Source organism: Suillus plorans (genome assembly GCF_016647745.1).
Source record: "Suillus plorans strain S12 chromosome Unknown HD556scaffold_30, whole genome shotgun sequence".
Lineage (NCBI taxonomy): Eukaryota > Fungi > Basidiomycota > Agaricomycetes > Boletales > Suillaceae > Suillus > Suillus plorans.
Genome location: NW_024537414.1, coordinates 226,758 through 245,697, shown reverse-complemented (window position 1 = coordinate 245,697; position 18,940 = coordinate 226,758). Strand labels below are relative to the sequence as shown.

At 45.4% G+C, this 18,940-nt stretch overlaps 4 protein-coding genes across 4 annotated transcripts; 2 read left to right on the top strand and 2 right to left on the bottom strand.

Annotated features, from left to right (window-relative positions):
• Positions 1-5,708: 5,708 nt before the first annotated feature.
• HD556DRAFT_1237773 (uncharacterized protein) lies at positions 5,709-6,842 on the top strand (the record flags this gene model as incomplete). Its single annotated transcript, XM_041297928.1, has 4 exons — positions 5,709-5,839; positions 5,885-6,008; positions 6,054-6,271; positions 6,710-6,842. Coding segments are annotated over 4 exons (606 nt in total), but the record flags the coding sequence as incomplete, so codon positions are not given.
• Positions 6,843-11,541: 4,699 nt separating this feature from the next.
• Positions 11,542-14,693, bottom strand: HD556DRAFT_1443582 (uncharacterized protein; the record flags this gene model as incomplete). Its single annotated transcript, XM_041306635.1, has 9 exons — positions 11,542-11,876; positions 11,927-12,535; positions 12,596-12,807; positions 12,873-13,500; positions 13,651-13,708; positions 13,759-14,076; positions 14,126-14,134; positions 14,177-14,204; positions 14,260-14,693. 9 exons carry the CDS (start codon positions 14,691-14,693, stop codon positions 11,542-11,544), a joined length of 2,631 nt encoding a protein of 876 aa, XP_041159898.1.
• A 579-nt stretch (positions 14,694-15,272) lies between these two features.
• Positions 15,273-15,800, bottom strand: HD556DRAFT_1308610 (uncharacterized protein; the record flags this gene model as incomplete). The annotated part of the gene is made up of 2 exons (XM_041300166.1): positions 15,273-15,600; positions 15,658-15,800. 2 exons carry the CDS (start codon positions 15,798-15,800, stop codon positions 15,273-15,275), a joined length of 471 nt encoding a protein of 156 aa, XP_041159897.1.
• Positions 15,801-17,614: 1,814 nt separating this feature from the next.
• HD556DRAFT_1214716 (uncharacterized protein) lies at positions 17,615-17,986 on the top strand (the record flags this gene model as incomplete). Its single annotated transcript, XM_041296653.1, has 2 exons — positions 17,615-17,752; positions 17,810-17,986. Coding segments are annotated over 2 exons (315 nt in total), but the record flags the coding sequence as incomplete, so codon positions are not given.
• Positions 17,987-18,940: the final 954 nt, after the last annotated feature.

The following is an 18,940-nucleotide window of genomic DNA, read 5'->3' as shown; positions in this document are numbered from 1 at the left end:
ACATCAGGATCCAGAAAACCGAAGGCGCTGTCCTCGCCTCTGAGAAAACCAATGTGATGCAAACATTTTGCAGACCAACCGGATTGGTAATGTGCGTCGCGTCCAAACCATCGCACCAACAAAAATTGCATTTGGCGTGGTTTCTCCATGGATACGTCATCGCAGTCCCAAATATCGATGTGGAAGATCCGGATGATCCGTGCATACCAATAAGGGTGCCGCGCATCGTCGTTCTCGTGCGACAAGACCATGATGTCGGCATGGGTACGTGGGTTCAGCGAATCTTGCTCTCACCATAAGTCATATGTAGTGTAGTTGATCCGGAGGATGCTGTGCTCGTAGATTTTATTGTTAGCAATTATAATCTGTGCGCGATCTTCATCAGTAAAATCCAGCTCATCTCCGGTGTACTCGATGCCCCGAAGACGTGCAAGCAGATGATCCTTGAGTCTTGGAATAAAATCCTGTTCCTCATGTCAAATGAAATAATCCAGAGGTTTTAAAAACAAAGACACACCACTACTGTTTGATCATCCTCTGGTAGTTCACTGAGCCATTCTGTGAGATCAAACGAGGCTCTGGCGTATTTGGAAATGTGGTAGTGATCGGCTGGTGACGTCCGATCACGTTGGCGGCGCTGTGATCCGGCATCACCTTCTCTTGATGCCAACGCAGCTCGTGCTTTGACAATCTTTCCTAGTAGTCGTTCCCTCGTCTCAATCCGCATCATACTCGAGACCGTGTTCTTCTTGCCTTTGGGGGTTTTCGGATACCAGCGTTTTACACGCCTATGCTGAAGTTCGCCCTAGTAATTGAAACAGTACTAATTAGTATGTGGTATATACACGCGCGATCAAATCAAAACTTACTGGCTGTGTGCTGAAGCTATCAGTAGTACCAAACTGTCAGATTGTATCAGGGTAATCTCCCAGAGCGTGATACTTGTAGGTCATTAGATTAAGTTTCTTCCGCTTTGGGCCGGAAGAAACTACCCTGCCCTTTGGGTCTGCTTCTCCAAGCTTGGAAGCTAATGCAGCTTCCAATCGGCCGCGTGTTGCATACTCGTGGGGTAGTTCTGATGTATCGTAAACCTTACATGTAGTACGAGAAAATTTGCGCACCGTCTGCCCCAGAGTGACTGTGGCAGCATCAAAAAACCTAAGGGTGTCCTTGGTATGCATTCGCAACTTTGCAAAGCCGTGCCAAGTTGCCAGGTCGAATAGAAGGTCCAAAACCATGGTATTATCGTCGCCTGGCAGTAGGCCCTCGAAGACTGGAAGCGCGCACTATAAATATATACAGATCATTGAAAACCAAATCAAGAAAGTTGGAACTGACACTTACCTGCAGCAGATCCTCAAAATCCCTCACAGCTAAACGTTTCATAGCCGACGCATTGGAATTGAACTTCCTGATGGTTCCTCTACCAAAAGTCGGCGTAGCTCGATATCTATTAAGATCCGTTAGTAGATGTAATAGAAATTTGAAAATACATACCTTCTATTCAGTGTCTGGACGGAATCTCCACCAGCTGCATGCAAAATGCGCATCAAATGAGTAAATTTTGCCTTCCATACACCGAGTTCAAACTCGTGAAGTTTGTCAACCACGAACATACGGAAACGGTTGAACCCGTGAGGTGATAACTTCACAGAAAATGTGTTCTATGTATCAAATACCATCAATTATTAGTAGGGAGTGAAACAATATAAAAAACTGACTCGAGTTGGTACCAATGACTCCGAGTTGAGTATGTTCTGGACACGAGTCCCATCAACAGACATGCCCAACTGAAAAATGAGTGCCCGGGTGTCATCGACTTCTCGGCAGTGTATCCGATTGTCCTTTCACATGCGTCTGAGCCGATGTTTCATATCCACCTTTGTTCCCATCAAAGGAACCTCGTCCTTCCTTGTGAGACAGCACGGACAAAGGCACCGTCCGAGATTTTTGATGCCTGTGAGAATAACTCTGAGAAACATTAACATACATGTGTCAGGATATTAATTAAGGTACTTACTTCTCGGGATAGTCGGCTGAGTATGTAAAAAAACGAGGGAAGACTCGGCGAGTGATGCCATCACCACATTTTATTACCATGCTGTACTGGTAGGCGTGCATGAAATCCTCATCCAGCAGTAGAGCCCATATAGCCTGCATTAGCTCGCGTTTGCAATGCGTATAGACTTGGCTAGTACTAGGCTCGCCAAATACACTCATATACTGATCTTGGAGATCTTCGGGCAACTGAAGATCGGTTTAGAGTTAGTAGATACTCAGTACATTTCAAATAGATCACTTACTGAAGGAATGTAAGCGATGTGGTGACACACAGATGCGGTTGGTTTCCCTCGAGTATACTTTGATTGATTGCCGAAATAAAGGTAGAAAGGCCAAAGTGAAGCATCACCGAAACTCGCAAGATGAGTTGCGTCTGACCACATCATGAGAGATGCGACAACACGCTCAAGGTTGTCTCCTGCTTCGCGAGGCAGATTGTTAATCTCGGCGTATGTCTCGATCATTTCGGGGCTGGAGTATGCTTCTGAGAACACCTCGATGCTACGTCCATCGGGAGATTTCCAGAACTTGCGATAAGGAGTCATGTTGAAGGTCGTCGCGACGTCATCCTTGAAAACGGACTCTATTATATCAGTGATCGAGCAGTGATAGACTCCGGGTATTTCGAGTTCTGGGGCCTCAGCCTCAGCGCTCCATTTCTTACCCTCTTTAGGTAGCCTGATCTTGACGGCAGATTGGCGCCAGCCATATTCCTTGCGGAATGGATTGGACGATTTCTGCAAATAGGCATCAATGTTTTTTGATTCCCGGGTATGGGAAAATGAAAGAGCATCGCTATGATCAAATAGTGGATCACCAATGAAAGTGGTGAGGCGCTGCAATTCGGCGACAGACTGCTGACCAGTTCCAGAATACTGATAGGCCATAAGGAGGCCGGAGGTGGGATTGGAGAAAGCTGCATAGAGATCCTCCTGACCGATCTCCTTGGACGACAAGCCTTCAATGATGCGACTCGAATTGGGAATACAGTTACCTCCAGCAAGTGTGGGAGCATCGGTAACATCCTCGAGGGTATCATTGTTGGAGAGTAAGGTGGGGCGGGTAGGATACAGGCGGTAGAGACCTGCTTCGTCAGGTTCCGTTTCAAAGGGGACGAGAGGGAAGGGGTCCTCATGCTCTGACTGCGGCGGGGAAGGTGTACAAGGCTTGGGGAGAGGTTGATCCGCAATGACATCATTATGACGTCCGCATTGCTGGCGGTCAGAGGGCGGCATATGCGCAAGGTGAGTTGCGGACCCTGGCAGGAAGTCTGCAAAGCGAGCGGGCATGCGGATTCTCCGCCCAGAGCGCTGGGAGACAACAGGTGGGGGTGAGGGAGATGGTGGGCGACCCATTTCAATCTAGGAAATGTTTACTTATAGTCAGTTGAACACCAATGAAGCAAATAAAATACATACATCATTGTCAAAGTATTCCTGATCGATAGACATGATGTCTTGCACCTCCGGTTGCTCTGGAATAACAACATCGTCAGGTAAGTGATTGGGGGACTCGCCACGACGAGCCCTCTTGTCCTTTCTCTTTCTCTTCTTCTCTGACTTCCGCTTCCGATCGAAAATTTGGTCAGTAAGAGAGAAACTAAGTGCGCATTGGCTTGTATGCGCTGACAGCTGCCTGCGCGAACGAAACACTGCACCACAGGCTAAGCAGCAAAGGTCATTGACCATGGATAAAATGCAGAGAAGGGGGAGGGGAGGGGACACGTCTTGATCAGTTTCAGAACTTACGAGTAGCATATTTAAACAGTCCATGATATATTGCCATAGTCCACTTTAAATGTACATTTATAATTTAACAACTGAAAGTAAGAGTCAAGCGCCAATCTCAATAGAAAATGTAAAATGGACATACCATTAACTAGAAATGTTGTGAGAATCATCGGTCAGAATCACCGAAACCTGGCAGAGTATCCTGTGAATCCATGCCGCATGACGAGTGAGATAAATCCTGCACGACACGTCAATGGGCAGGTCAATTACTAGAAACTTACTGCAATAAAATTCATTGTCTCAAGCGCAAGTTTGCGCAAATGACACGCATGACATCCACCTTAGTAGGCAGGATGATCTCGTGGTGGCAGATCTTAACCTAGAAATTTCAGTAGAGACATTTGAGTTGGATGCCTACCTGTATCTAAGTGGGATGTATAGTAGCTCGCATATAATTGAAAATGAGGGTATATGATCGACATGTGATCGAAAGTAAGGTGATATCATGATCGTTGTTTGGTTGATATCAAATTCAACCTCCGTCAGAAATTTCCGAAAATATCAAAACTTTGTTCGGTGGCTAAATTTACCAACTTTAATATTAACCAATGTCTAACGTCACTGCTGCCGACACTGCGCTAAACGTCTTCAGCGATGTCGCATTTATTGATATCCAAAATGCCATCTCCGTAGACAATACTTACTTCTTCAATCTCAATGTAGATTCTCCCAGCCTCAAGGTAATTTTCTTTTCTCATAAAAAAAATAAACTAATTTTTATTTGATAGACTATTGTTTTTCGCATCGGTGGCCAACAGCCTGCCACCATCTTCAATACAAGTAACAACTTGGCGGGTGCAGATGACTCGGCAACCAAATCCGAGCCCGAAGATGAGGGGAACGGCGATAGCGGGGATGATGTGGAGATGCAGACTGATGACGCGGAGGTCGGAACCAATGTCACGGTGGTTGAAGATGAAGTGATCGGTCCAGATTTTCAGTAAGTTGCCAGCGTTTTCAATTTAAATTTCAACTGATCTTTCTTAAGGCCTGTAATCGCATCTCTTTGTGACCTTCTTACCAGGCGCGCTGGTAACCCCAATGAAGATCCCAAAAATCCCACCGCACCCTGGAGCTACTACGTCAAGACAAAAGATGAAGAGTCGGACTTGGATGACCAGGAGGAGGAAGATGGCTCCACTGCATCAGTGTAGGTCTTCTTTTTTTTAAATTGTGCTACATGTATATCACTAGATTCAAGCTGCTCGATTGTATGTACATTACAATATTTTGCTCAATTTTATCGTGTGTTGTGTCCGATGATACATGCACTCGTTTGTCAGTATACTGCAATAAAATATTGCAGATGCACCTGTATTGAGTCTGGTATATTGGTCTGATATGTTATTAATAGTAGATACAAACAAATATCAATAACACATCGATCATATGCATGATTGCCATCTTATTTGAATCTTTCTCAGCTCTCCAACACCATGGCTCGCCGCAAATGCTCTGACTCTATTTCTTTGGCATCTTTATCTGCATCTTCGGGGTCTAGCTCTTCATCTACAAGCTCTGAAGACTCTGATGTAAGTACATGCCCCAGCACACCACCACCCACTATACCACGCAAACGTGGAAGGGACGCATCTCAATCGTCTGACAAGGGCGGACATAAGTCCAAAAAGGCCAGGTGAGTGATACTGTCAGTTGTTCGGATCAGAACTCACCTGCAGCATATAGACATAGTAGTAGCCCTGCGATGATCAATAAGAAGAATGAAAAGCCAAAAAGGTGAGAGATTTTTTATTCATCTACATTTCAGATTGACGAGATGCTAGAAGATCGCGCAATAAAGTTCTTACGCCACAGGAGCAGTGTATCCACATTGCACATTGGATCCCACGCGGCCTAGACATGTTCTGCGATCTCAAGCAGGTGATCCAGGTATGTCTACTTTTAGAGCAGGAAGAAGCAGCCGAGGACGGAGATGAAACGGAAGAAGAGCAAATTAGGGCTGCCCGGAAGAAGATTCTGGCTGACTGGTAAGTACATATGACCGCATATATGCGCACTAATATTGTTTTTAGTGATGAAATCACTCGTGCACGGTACAAGCGGACGTTCGAATACGTCACGGAACACGCCCCTTATCTTGGGACTCTGATTGGCCAGAGGAAAAAACGCGAGGAGCTCATGCAACTCATCGGCGAGGTGCGTAACTTTCCACGTGTACTGATTGCAACTCACTATCAACAGATGCAGCATATGATCAATCACACACGCTCCGAGGACGCGAGTCGCCTCAAGGCCCACATGGGCTCATACGCAGCTCCGCACCCTGATAAAGAGCTCGTCTACCCTCCAATTGCTGACGACAGCAAGAATCACGCCAAAATGGGATTCAACCACGCCCAGCTGGGCAAAATGCTTTGTCCTGCTAAGCATCTAGTCGACTACATCAAGGATCCCGCAAGGTATGTTTAATTTTCTCGAATTACTAGTACTAACAGTACTACAGGATGAAAGACAAATTCGATAGTGGGTCGTTGAAGGTAACCTCTGCTGTGTGGCCCGCCTATCTGTATCCAGGCGACATTCCAGGCAAAGATTTCGATGCTGAGGATATCATCGAAGGACTTTTCCGTGGGTATCTCTTAGAGCGGGTACGTTTTTTTAAAATAATATTGTGTAGTTCTAACCTACTATGCAGGTCGCTAAACATATATTCACTTCTCCTTCATCTGCACTGAAGGTTGGCGTCTCCAATGGAACTCGTGCTTGCAATGCGAAACTCCACAGGATGACAGGAGTGGAGGCCGAACATATTGCATATGCCGCGGTCCAGGTAAGTTTCTTTAAAATGTGCACTTGATTTAATCAGTCTCTTTTGTACAGGCTCGCTTTGCAATCAGTTCACTCGACAAATGGAAGGATAAGGACACCCTCTTTCATTACCCTGACTTCTACACTAGGATGGTAAAGTTAATTCGGGGGAGGAAAGACGGAGAGTGGGTCGATTCCCTCCTAGCACATTATAATGAGTAAGTAATTCACTGCATTATTCTATCATCTAACATGCTTGTGTGTCTAGGAAATTATTTGACAATGAAAACAGCGCCAAAGCTACTCATTCCGTGAACAGCGAGTGTTCAGACGAGGACGACATGGTTGCCATGGAACGACAACTCGCCGTGCGTGCTGCGCGGGCTTCCGGAACCTCCAATGCAACATCTGCACAGTCTTCGGCAGTCGACAAGCAACAGGAGTCGCGTCCTGAGTCCTCACCTCCTGCACCTCAAAGATCTCCCATTCCAGAGCCTCCGGTAGCCAAACCACCAGTTATTCCTTGCAAGGACAACTTGAAGCAGCCCTCACCACTGCCTCCCTCGTCTCCTCAAGAGTCAGCCGTACCTACACGCTCACCTACTCCTGATCCACCTGTCGACTCACGGAAGGACGTACCTACACACTTGCCTACTCCCGATGCACCTGTCGACTCACGGAAGGAGAAGGCCGTACCTATGCGCTTGCCTACTCCCAATCCACCTGTCAACTCAGGGAAGTGCAAACAGGCCTCCACACTCGTTGCAGCCATTGATGACGACAGCCCTCTGACAGAAGAAGAACCGGATACTATTCAGCCAGCCAAGCGCACACAACAACCCGCTGCTAAGAAACCCAAGAAGGCTCCAACTAAGCGCAAGTCGAGGAAATAGGTGAGTCGCATCAGTCACGTAGACTGCTCGATACTCATAACATCCGCTTGCTTGTATTTAGAATCACACTACTGCATTATGACCATTTTTACCAGCTCCATTCGCATTCGCATTACACTCACAGACTCGATACTACTCTACTGCTCTCATGCTCTCATGGACATGTCTCATTTTCACTTGCGGTCTTCAATGACATCACTCATATGCTCTTTTTTACGATTTCTAACTTAGTGCTCATGTCCGGACGATCAGGCCATACTGTAAGAATGATACATTAAATACCTACAATTGTAGATGAAATGGGATACAATAATCACTGAAGTCCATAGATACCTATCATTGTAGGGCTGATATATCAATGGAGGATCCTGTCAGGACACTCCCATAATAATCTCACACCCCTAATTTTCGCATTTTTGACCACCTACTGTGGGAATTTCCCCACAACACTTAAAAATAGATTGCTTCTCCACATTTTCGCATTTTTAGCCACCCCACTACACCTAAAACATCACCCATTTTGGGAATCTCCACAATATCAATTATTCCCACACCCTCCCCACCTCACTGCAGCTTCACCACCACACCACAATAGGTCCCCTCTTGTATCTAAGTAGTAGTTTGGTATATATATGTACAATATAATGTAATAGACTGCTTTTTTTGCTTATTTGTGTGCCTGCTCCTCCTCTAGAGGCCATTTAACATATGTTAGAGTAGAGAACACTTTCGCACTTTTGCCCCTTTGGTGGGAAAGTGTTCTATTATATTCAAAACATGTTTATGAGCATATATGAGTATATTCCCATCTTTATTTGACCCCCTGAAGCGCCCTACATCAATAGATATAGCACATATGCAAGAAAACACAGAATATGTTCCTATTTAATTATTTCTAGGTGGACAGACTTGGAAAATGATTCCCAGTATCTATTCAACAATATGAACAATGTATCAGGAGCCCAGGACCATGGGATAATTCCCTGTTGCATGGTGTGCCCCCCCTCTCCTGGTGGTTTACCCCCTGTGAAAAATTTTCCTGCAGGACAGGACCTTAATTGAGGTGAGGGGTCTATTTCTATGTATATTTGGAGTAGATCTATCATATAGCTGGCCCAGAACACACATAGGATCCTGCTACAAGAACAAAAACATAGAAAATCTCACTTTTGACACTTTTGATGTTTTTTAGTATCTTACTCTTGCATAAATAACCATCCCTGCTCACATATTATCAGTAGTACATTCACACATATGTTCTATGCCAAGGATCAGCTCAAAATAGGCTGGAGGTTTGAGCTAGTGTAGATACTTGCTATTTCTACTGATAAGGAGCCCATACTTTCAAAACATCGAAATTTAATAATCAGACACTTGGAGTAGATTTAAAGTACATTCACTATCATATACCTAAATTTACAAAACAATCCAACAAGAATTGAGTGCTGAGGAAGTGAAATAGATAAGAAATTGAGTGTGGGAAAGTTCAAAGACTCAAAACATCGAAAATGGTCAGTTGGGCAGCAGTAGGACTTTAATGCTGGGTCAACTCAAATATACACCACATTCCTTCCATCACCCTCTAACCTCAGGGCAGTATGTAGAATAGGTTCATTTAGTAGTCTATCATATATCCTACATATTTTCAATGAAATATTTGCCCTGTACCATATATAAATGTGACTTTGTGTCAAAAGATGTCAATTGTCACTTTTCACACATATGTCATTTTACTTGTCATTCAGTCAGTCCTTCACTGATCTTTCTAAAACTTCAAGTCCATCATTAGGGACATATATAAGAGGTATCACAGGTATCTGATCACTTATCACAGGCTGGATTACTTTGTAGGTTTCCTATCAGTAGAAATACCCCCTGTACATCAGATATCAAATTTGCGCCCTATGTAGGGCTGATCCTTGGCATAGAACATATGTGTGAATGTACTACTGATAATATGTGAGCAGGGATGGTTATTTATGCAAGAGTAAGATACTAAAAAACATCAAAAGTGTCAAAAGTGAGATTTTCTATGTTTTTGTTCTTGTAGCAGGATCCTATGTGTGTTCTGGGCCAGCTATATGATAGATCTACTCCAAATATACATAGAAATAGACCCCTCACCTCAATTAAGGTCCTGTCCTGCAGGAAAATTTTTCACAGGGGGTAAACCACCAGGAGAGGGGGGGCACACCATGCAACAGGGAATTATCCCATGGTCCTGGGCTCCTGATACATTGTTCATATTGTTGAATAGATACTGGGAATCATTTTCCAAGTCTGTCCACCTAGAAATAATTAAATAGGAACATATTCTGTGTTTTCTTGCATATGTGCTATATCTATTGATGTAGGGCGCTTCAGGGGGTCAAATAAAGATGGGAATATACTCATATATGCTCATAAACATGTTTTGAATATAATAGAACACTTTCCCACCAAAGGGGCAAAAGTGCGAAAGTGTTCTCTACTCTAACATATGTTAAATGGCCTCTAGAGGAGGAGCAGGCACACAAATAAGCAAAAAAAGCAGTCTATTACATTATATTGTACATATATATACCAAACTACTACTTAGATACAAGAGGGGACCTATTGTGGTGTGGTGGTGAAGCTGCAGTGAGGTGGGGAGGGTGTGGGAATAATTGATATTGTGGAGATTCCCAAAATGGGTGATGTTTTAGGTGTAGTGGGGTGGCTAAAAATGCGAAAATGTGGAGAAGCAATCTATTTTTAAGTGTTGTGGGGAAATTCCCACAGTAGGTGGTCAAAAATGCGAAAATTAGGGGTGTGAGATTATTATGGGAGTGTCCTGACAGGATCCTCCATTGATATATCAGCCCTACAATGATAGGTATCTATGGACTTCAGTAATTATTGTATCCCATTTCATCTACAATTGTAAGAAGTGATACATCAAACCTACAGGTACAGGTGGGACGATCGGTACGTGGTTACCACTAATAGATTACATTACATTCCACTGTACCGCATGTATTCGAATATCTCAATGATAGTGTTACAATAACATGCCGCCTTCACCCTCTTCCTGACTTACCGACACAGCGGAACACTGCCAGAAGCTTAGAGCGGCCTGGATGCCACAGGATACCTAGAGCAGTCTAGAGCTGCTATGACGTCACCCCTGGCCTAGAAGGCCTCCCAATCCCATCATGATGGCTGTCCGCCTCATGTAGAACTAGACCGACGCATGCCGCCTCATGCGCTGATGGACTCAGAGGCCGGAGCGCCTCATGTACTTATCTTGACATAGAAGAGGCGCCTCAATGCATCTTATCAGACAAGCATGGCTTGCCTCATGGATCTTATCTCTGACTAGGATAGATCCACAGATACAGACTCCTCCCGAACTATGTAGTTAGACACTATATAACATAGATACATATCATTGTATTCCTTACTTTGATATACTTGGTATTCCCTAGAACTAGTACAATCCCAGTACTTGGTTTTCCCTTGAACATCCTTTCAGAGTGACTCCCAGTCCCTCTGTCCAGACCACACTTCTAAGGCAAGCCGACGCTACCTTAGCCGTACATCCGTTAGCCCTACAGCTTGACGAGCCGCCGTGCTTACTAAGCTTGTCGGAGGATACCTCGACCTTCGATCGAGCTTAGAACCTGTCCTTCTGTCTATGCGTGACCGCTAGACGATTAGTCATTCCGACTAGAGAAGGCTCGACCTATCCAAGTCGTAACAGATAGGTGGTTATGATGGGATATCAGCGTGATTCAATGTTATAACTCAATATAAGATAATATAATCTCAGAGCCTTCTGGATTATGCCAGCAAGCATACATCAGGAAAAAACAAAAATCGTAGGAGTCCTGGTGACGCCTATATAGTACTATATAGTCACCATAGGTCTATGTACCTCACGTAGCTATAAGTCAGACTATATAGAGCTACAGTGGGCTACAGGAGGCTATGGCGTGCGCTGGTAGTAAACTGGAGTCGCAATAGCAAAATTTCAGTTCGTAGTCGATAGTAGCTGAGTAGTAACAAAATTAATTGATAGCGGACATGCAGAACGTATCAAGGTTGATAAAGGTATTTAAGTAGAAATCATTTACCAACTCGTAGACATTTGTACTGGTCCATCCGCGGTCAACAAATTGTCCCATCTTCAGAATGAGATGACATGGATGAGCGATTTCGTCGACATGTATCACCACTGCATTCCGGTGCAGTCGACAAGTTGAACGTGACACCTGGTGCAGGCCAGAGGAGGCATCTGGTATCCTAAGTGGAGTGAACCACTCGACATAAGCCAAAGCTCGGGAGTATGCCCCAAACTGACGAGGCAGAGTGAATATCACACGGACTTGTGCAACTCGTACACCTACAGCATTAATGTAAATATTCCGATGCACTGAAATAATGATCACTTACCATCTAACACCTGCAGATTTGAGGTCTGAACACTATCACTCACCAAGACCATATCAAACTTGGCAGGGGACCCAGGCTTCCGGCGAGGACCAGGAGATACTTCGGGTGTCGCTCTAATGCGCCACCGTTGTGGTGAATCACTTACACGCAGATCTGGCGGGGCAGCAATTATAACTTGTCGATAAACGTTGAAACGGTCTTGTGGACCGGGAACGATGGTATTGTGCGGCATATGCTTGTCTAGGAAAATTTTGAGGGCAGGAAGAAATGTGACTGCGCCATGCGCAGTGGCAAGCTGGTGAACAGACTGCCGAGGGTGTGCAGGAGTTTTGGCAAGAATGTGGACAATGTGTTGTCCAGCGATGGGAGGCATTAGACTTGCTTTGGCGGGAGTAGCGCTGTGAGTGCATGACCCAGATTGCAAGTCTTCTATCTCTGAATCCGAGCCTGAATCATCGCTGCACTTGTGGTCTGTGCGATTGGCCATGCTCACCGACTGATCTGACAGCCATTCGAGATAGGAACTGCATAAAAACACCGCTTCCTGGCGTTGAAGCCACAAAGTCATTTGTTCCTCATAATCACGCTTATTGCTAGCACGGTAAGCTTCTTTAGCAAAGTCGATATGCAGTCATTCAGGAAGCTCGGTGTTGAACCCGTCAGTAGTACCGAACAATGAGATGGACTGGACGTAGTGCGAGAGTTGGTGCAATTTAGGAATATTGAAATGATCTCGAACTTCGAGTTCGCGCAGGATTTCTTTGTTGGCGTGAAATACCGAAAGGGCGCTCTCCAGATGATCAAGGGTGTCAACTGTGTGTATTCGAAGCTGCGCATAATAAGAAAAATCTAGAATAGCGCGTGCAACCACCAACACTCCACTGGTAAATATTAAAAATGATTCTGTCAGTGCCGCAGAGCCTTGTTAAGCATGTTTGAAGCATACCTTGGTACTGCACCAGCAAGCAACCCTACAAAAACACGCTGCATCTGCTTGTGTTCTGTACCCGTCCATTGTTTCACCGTCGAGATTCCTTTTTTGAAGTGCCGAAGACCAGGATAATCCGGTATGGCTTTGAAGCGTGCGTCCATTTCAGCTTGACCAACGATATCAAGGCACCATTTAACCAAGTGATCTTTGAAGATGCCCTTGTGGAGTTGGTGTAGGAGGTCGGGTGTGAAGGCAAGGAAGATGTCTGTGTGTGGAAGGTCAGCCCAAAAAGGATGATAGACGGTGCGTAATCCGTAGTCTTTGAATTCAGCTGGATGTTGACCATTTTGTCGCTTCTTCAATATCTCTTTTATCAATGGAGGGTCCTGCATCGGTGTACTCAGTGGATCACCTCTTTCATCCGCCGCAACCAGACATTTTGGGCAACGGTTCTCCTTGCAACATGCAACCAGGCATTGTTTAGGGAAATACGCCACATATGCTGCAAGGATTGGGTAAACTTGGCGGATCATCGAGTCAGTGCATACCATTTCAATGCCATTTTGTCCTGCAGCAATGAGCGGTTGCAGCAGGAGGGACATACAATGGTGGAAGAGCCGGTAACCAGCAAGGGAGCGTGTATCTGATGTAAAGCATTCAAGTTTTTCTGCAGGTAAGTACCCAATCAGGACTGTCGCTCATGCTGACAGTTGTCGCCTTTTTTCTTTGGCAATGTTGCCGATTGAGAGGTATATAGGCCACGCAGATTTGTCACCTCGGAACTGTGACAAACATGTCTTGTCTGAAGCAAGAATGATAGGTGCTATGGTCGCTCCTTTCGGTAACTGTTTCTGGACGTTGTAGGTCAGTCTTTGCTTAACTTTTTGGATCACATACTCACTTGCTTTTCCCCCCACCAATCTGCAGTCCACATGTCACCAATCACTCGGTTGAGTCCCGCAGAGTCTGTGTATGCTCGTGCAGGTGCGTACACCATGTGATCCTTGAATTGAGGATTTCCGATCAGGTCTTTGATGCACTCCACAGGATCACGCATCCAAAGCTCGACATCTTCATGCAATGGTTCACCCTTCTCGTCTGTTTGGTTTCCCCGGACACTGATCTTCTTGCAGCTCCAGGCAGCTCCATGCGGAAGTTCATTGACCTTCTGGAGGAACGATCGGTTGTTGTGGAAGGATGGTTGCATTCGGTTTCGTGTCTGTCACACCAGTAAGTCCAATTCTTTCAGCGGTCAATGTGAAACTTACTATCGGCAACTTTAGAAAATCATTGGTTCAGGTCTGGCCCAGACTTTTAACAAGCCACTCTGCAAGTCCCCATTCTTCCCTGGCGACTGAAATCAATCATTTTGCAGAGGAGATGAAGACAACAGGGTACGTACTCATCGCAAAAAGGTGCCCACTCGTCCTCACCCATGCTTTTTTTATACTTCCGATAGCTCTCAAAACCAGTTTCTCCCTCCCGCAGAGTCCGTCCACCATCAGGGCATTCCTTGAAATATCGCCCACTATTTGTTCTCACAGCATCTTCATCAGCAACCTCCTCGATGGTCACCCTCCGACTTTTCAGCGCTGGTGGGTTGCCTTGATCAGCATCGGAGGACTTGGAACATGAGCGACGAAGTGGCAGGCCAAATGAGCTGCCAACATCATCGTAAGCAAAGTCCACTTGTGGGCCATCTTCATCATAGGTGGCCTCAGTTTCTTCGATCGTTAACTCCCATGCCCTTCTACATTCAGGGCGGCCAGTTATGTGTCTCTTGACACCACCCCTTGTAGGGAACTCCTTACTACAAAATACGCAGCACTGGGGCATGGTTGGTGAATGTTTCGAGTGAGTGTTTCGAGTGAGTGTTTCGATTCTGATTTGTAATGTACCTACTTAAAATAATTTTCATGCGCCCTGGCCTGGACTCAATCTAGGCACACCGAGAACGCAGTCAGTTATGGAGACTAGTCTGACTAGCTATCCATGTTGGTTTTGTTGATTGGGAGGACGATCGATGGGGTGCAGTGGACGGCTCTCCCAAGAACCCACCTGAATGCAATCGCTTATGGAGACTAGCTCCAATGGTTTTGTTGATTGGGAGGATGATCCATGGGGTGCAGTGGACGGCTCTCCCAAGAACCCACCTGAACACAATCGCTTATGGAGACTAGCTCCCAGCTCTCCCAAGAAACCACATGAACACAGTAGGTTATGGAGACTAGCTCCCGGCTCTTCCAAGAACCCACCTGAATGCAATCGCTTATGGAGACTAGCTCCGTTGTTTCACCAATATCGGTAGGCTCTCCTCATCACAAGGTTCAAGTTTATTTTCCTGGCACAACTCCATAGCATTTCTGACATGTGCTGTAAATTTTTACCAGATGACTGTACCTTCTGGTTGCCACGCTACACTAGTTTCAAAATACCATGGGCGGCCAGAAGCAATTCTAAAAGTTGCACCTGCTTCGCCTCCTCACAACGCTTCACTTCTGCATCCCAGCGCTCACTAATGAGTCTTCGCAAGCTCGCTTGTAAGAGGCTAGGAGTGCCAGTGCCTGGTACTAATTCTATTAGTTGCAATTTTTTGGCATTCTCGCAGGCCTTCACTTCTGCCTCCCAGCGCTCCAAAATGAGCTTGCGCAAGTATATTTGGGAAACCGAGATGGGGCCTGGAGTCTGATGAAATGGAGGGCGCGGGAACATGGGGCCTGTGTCAGGCTCTTCGAGCTTTGGCCTGCAGGCCACTGGTAAGTACATTGCGATAATTGGGAGGGGCAATGGGATAACTGACCTTTTGATCTCGAGTTTCCCGTCTTTACAAGCAGCGTCTTTGTGACCGGCAGATGGTGACATTGTGCTGGAGGATTTGTCAGAGTGTGGTGAGTGTTTGAAGCAAGCTTTGTACCGTTTTTTTGTAACATTGAGGGTATCCATGACAGTGAAAAAATATTGTGACGGTATGCTCAAATCTTTTTATCCTTTCTTTCATTAAACACACAGCTTTTAGCCAAACGAGCCCTGGAATCAACGAACAATCAAGGTTCAATTGTGAGTTGTTTGTATGTTTTATGGTCTTATATATTTTGCTAACGCTAATCACACCTTGTGCTCTAGCGACCATGGCACCTCATACTAAGGCTGCCTCCAAGCAGCAAAAATTTAAGCCCACCTCGTCAATGCCTGCAGCACCGCTGAATGTGCGCACTACCTCGTCAATGCCTGCAGCACCACCGAGTGTGCGCACCGCAAGCGGTTGAGAGCGTTGACCAACTGAAAAAGAATCCTACCGTTGTAAGTACTACTAAAATATTGTATTTTACTCGCTCATGATCCTCTATAGTTTCTGAATCTCAACATATTACCCGTCATCAAGAAGTCAAGGAACACAAGTCGGAAAAGCAGAAGAAAAAGGCACTGAAGGCCGCCTATCAAGACCGTCCCGACAACTTTGAGCAAGAGCCTTCGGAGCTGCATAGTGACATCGACAGGCAAGAAGATATGATGGTCTGAGCTTTTTTCTTCTTTCCTAACTTAAACGAGCTACTGACCATACTTTATTCAGTTCTCCGATCACAGCATCAAGACAAAGTTGTCAAACACTAGTGCCCTGAAGTTCAGCGCAGGCAAAATTCCCCCGAGATGGCGCCACAGCAACACCAGCGCACACATAGTGCCTACTAATACTGACCGGAACACGAAAGGAAAAAAGGGTATGTGTTTATTCTATCAATATTAGCCTGACTACCCTAATATCCCTCTGTTTGACTTTATCCAGCACCACGAAGCAACTTGAATGCGGCCAATGCCCATCTCAATGATGCTCCAGATGACACTCCTACCTTGGATGCTGATGACGATGACAGGTCTGAGTCAACCGACCTGGATGACGACAACGATGACGACAACACTGGTGAACCATTGCCAATAGCTCGGGGGACCAAGCGACAATTCAACATGTCCTTAGAAGATGTCCTGATAGTCCTGAAGGTCAAGAAAAACTCGGACGGTTCGCGTCAACGTGTCAAAGCCAGCGACTTTGACAACATCTCCAAAGAGATTCTCACAACGGCCTGCTCAAATTTTCAATGTCTGATTGTCACACAAGCCCCATTTCCTGATTCTGTCGCCGTCGAGACAAATTTGGCCAAAGAGGCCTGGCACAAGGCGTGCAAAATTAAAGATATTGATGTCAAAATAACACCTTTAGCAGTCAAAATGGTAAGCAATCTGTTCATACCACGCTCTGGGTCTGATTGATATGAAGCTCTTAAATCGCACATCACATGTGCGAGGTGAACTCAAAACCAAGATGCGCTTGCTGACTAGTTCTTTTTATGGTTTCTGGGCAAGTAATTCCATGCAGGTGATGCAACAGAACCGAGATCGGGCAGAGTCGTTGAAAGCCGATGAAGGTACAACAATTCAGATGGTGAGTCTGAACAATGTTGGGTCTTGCAGAACCTAGCTGCTATTCGACCCTAAAGGGTTTCTGGACTAGGCTCAAGGCTCAGAGGAGAGGAAATATCATGAAAAACTACTGAAGACTCAGACTCATACTGATAACTGGTGAAAAGATAACTTGCTTATGTAAGCTACAAAGGTGCCAACATAAGGTAAGGTAAAAACAGTCTCTACAAGCCCAGCCAGAAATGAATCCCTACACCGATTCAGCCTTTATATTCAAGGTATGCAGATGACAATCTATATTACTGTGTGCTGACATTGGATAATAGGACTGGTCATCAAAGAAGGGAGTCTACAAAACCGAATTGCTCCAAGAGGGCATCAACCTCATGTGGTTCTCAAATCGGAACGACGAGGGCCTCATCCACCATAAGTACTTCAATCCCTTTCCTGTTAGAGCTCTCGCACTCGTGCTTACAGCGGTGAGCTTATTTTGTATTCAAGTTCTTACAAGGGCGCTAACAATGTCTTATTCATAGATCGAATGTTGTATCGACGAGTGGCTGCCAGGCATCAAAGAAGACATCAAGTTCACATCCGCTACGTATGGAGCTGTCTACAATAATCATTTGGGCTCACTGCTGCGCTTTGATGAGCGCACTGCACCTTACAAACTTCTCGAGAGAATCTGTACCAATCTGCATGATGTAGGCCGGTATGTTTTGACTTACTATTACTCTAGTATTCTAACATTCATGCTTCGAAGTTTTCATGCAGGTGTTGAATCACTCGGTCTGTCATCGGCTAGTACTACATCCCGGGTCCACACTGAGAACAAGGCCTTTGAAGATGCCATTCGAGAGTACCAGCTGGAGGAGCAGGATGACGCAGAGGCTCCGAGTCGTAGCCAGAGTGGTGAGCTTATAGATGTGGATGAAGAGGAGGAGGATCTGGAGGCCTATAGCGAGAGTGGCATGTTTATAGGTGCGGATGAAGAGGATTGAGTAGGACATTTATACTATACTATCTCGTGTGTTGGGTACCCGAATTCAGACGCTATTGGTTTTTTTTGCATGCAATTTAGCTGCTGGTTGCTGCGCACTCCGACAAACTATGGGTTCTTTTGCGTGCTATATAGCTGTGGGTAGTTGCATGTAGTAGCACTCCTACGAACTACAGACTTTAGTGCTGCCGTGGTTCGGTTCGGTCCGGTTCAGAGGGTCTTCAACAAGAACCGAGAACCGGACCATTGAGAACCGTTCTCAATGGTCCGGTTCGGTTTTTTTTGTGGTCCGAACTCGAACCGAACCGTAAATTTTTCTATAGGTACAGCAAAAAATAATTGACAAAATACTAGCTACACATTGAGTAACTAGTCTAATAAAATTTGTGCGTACCCCTCTGCCTCTGTAGCTGCCGAAAGATGTCCATTACAGTAAGCGGCCTTCATTAGCTGTAGAGCAGAGAAGGTGGATGATGCGAGCGCATTGCGGCGCAAGGTTGATGTGATTCCCCGATGTAATGGCCAGTGACGGAAAAGAAAGGATCCCCGATGATAGATGTCCATGAGTCGAACGTCATGGACACCGCACTGTCGACATGCTACCAAAACTGCATCAATAATAGTTAATAATGTGAATAGAATAAACTTACAGCAAGGCGCTCCTTGA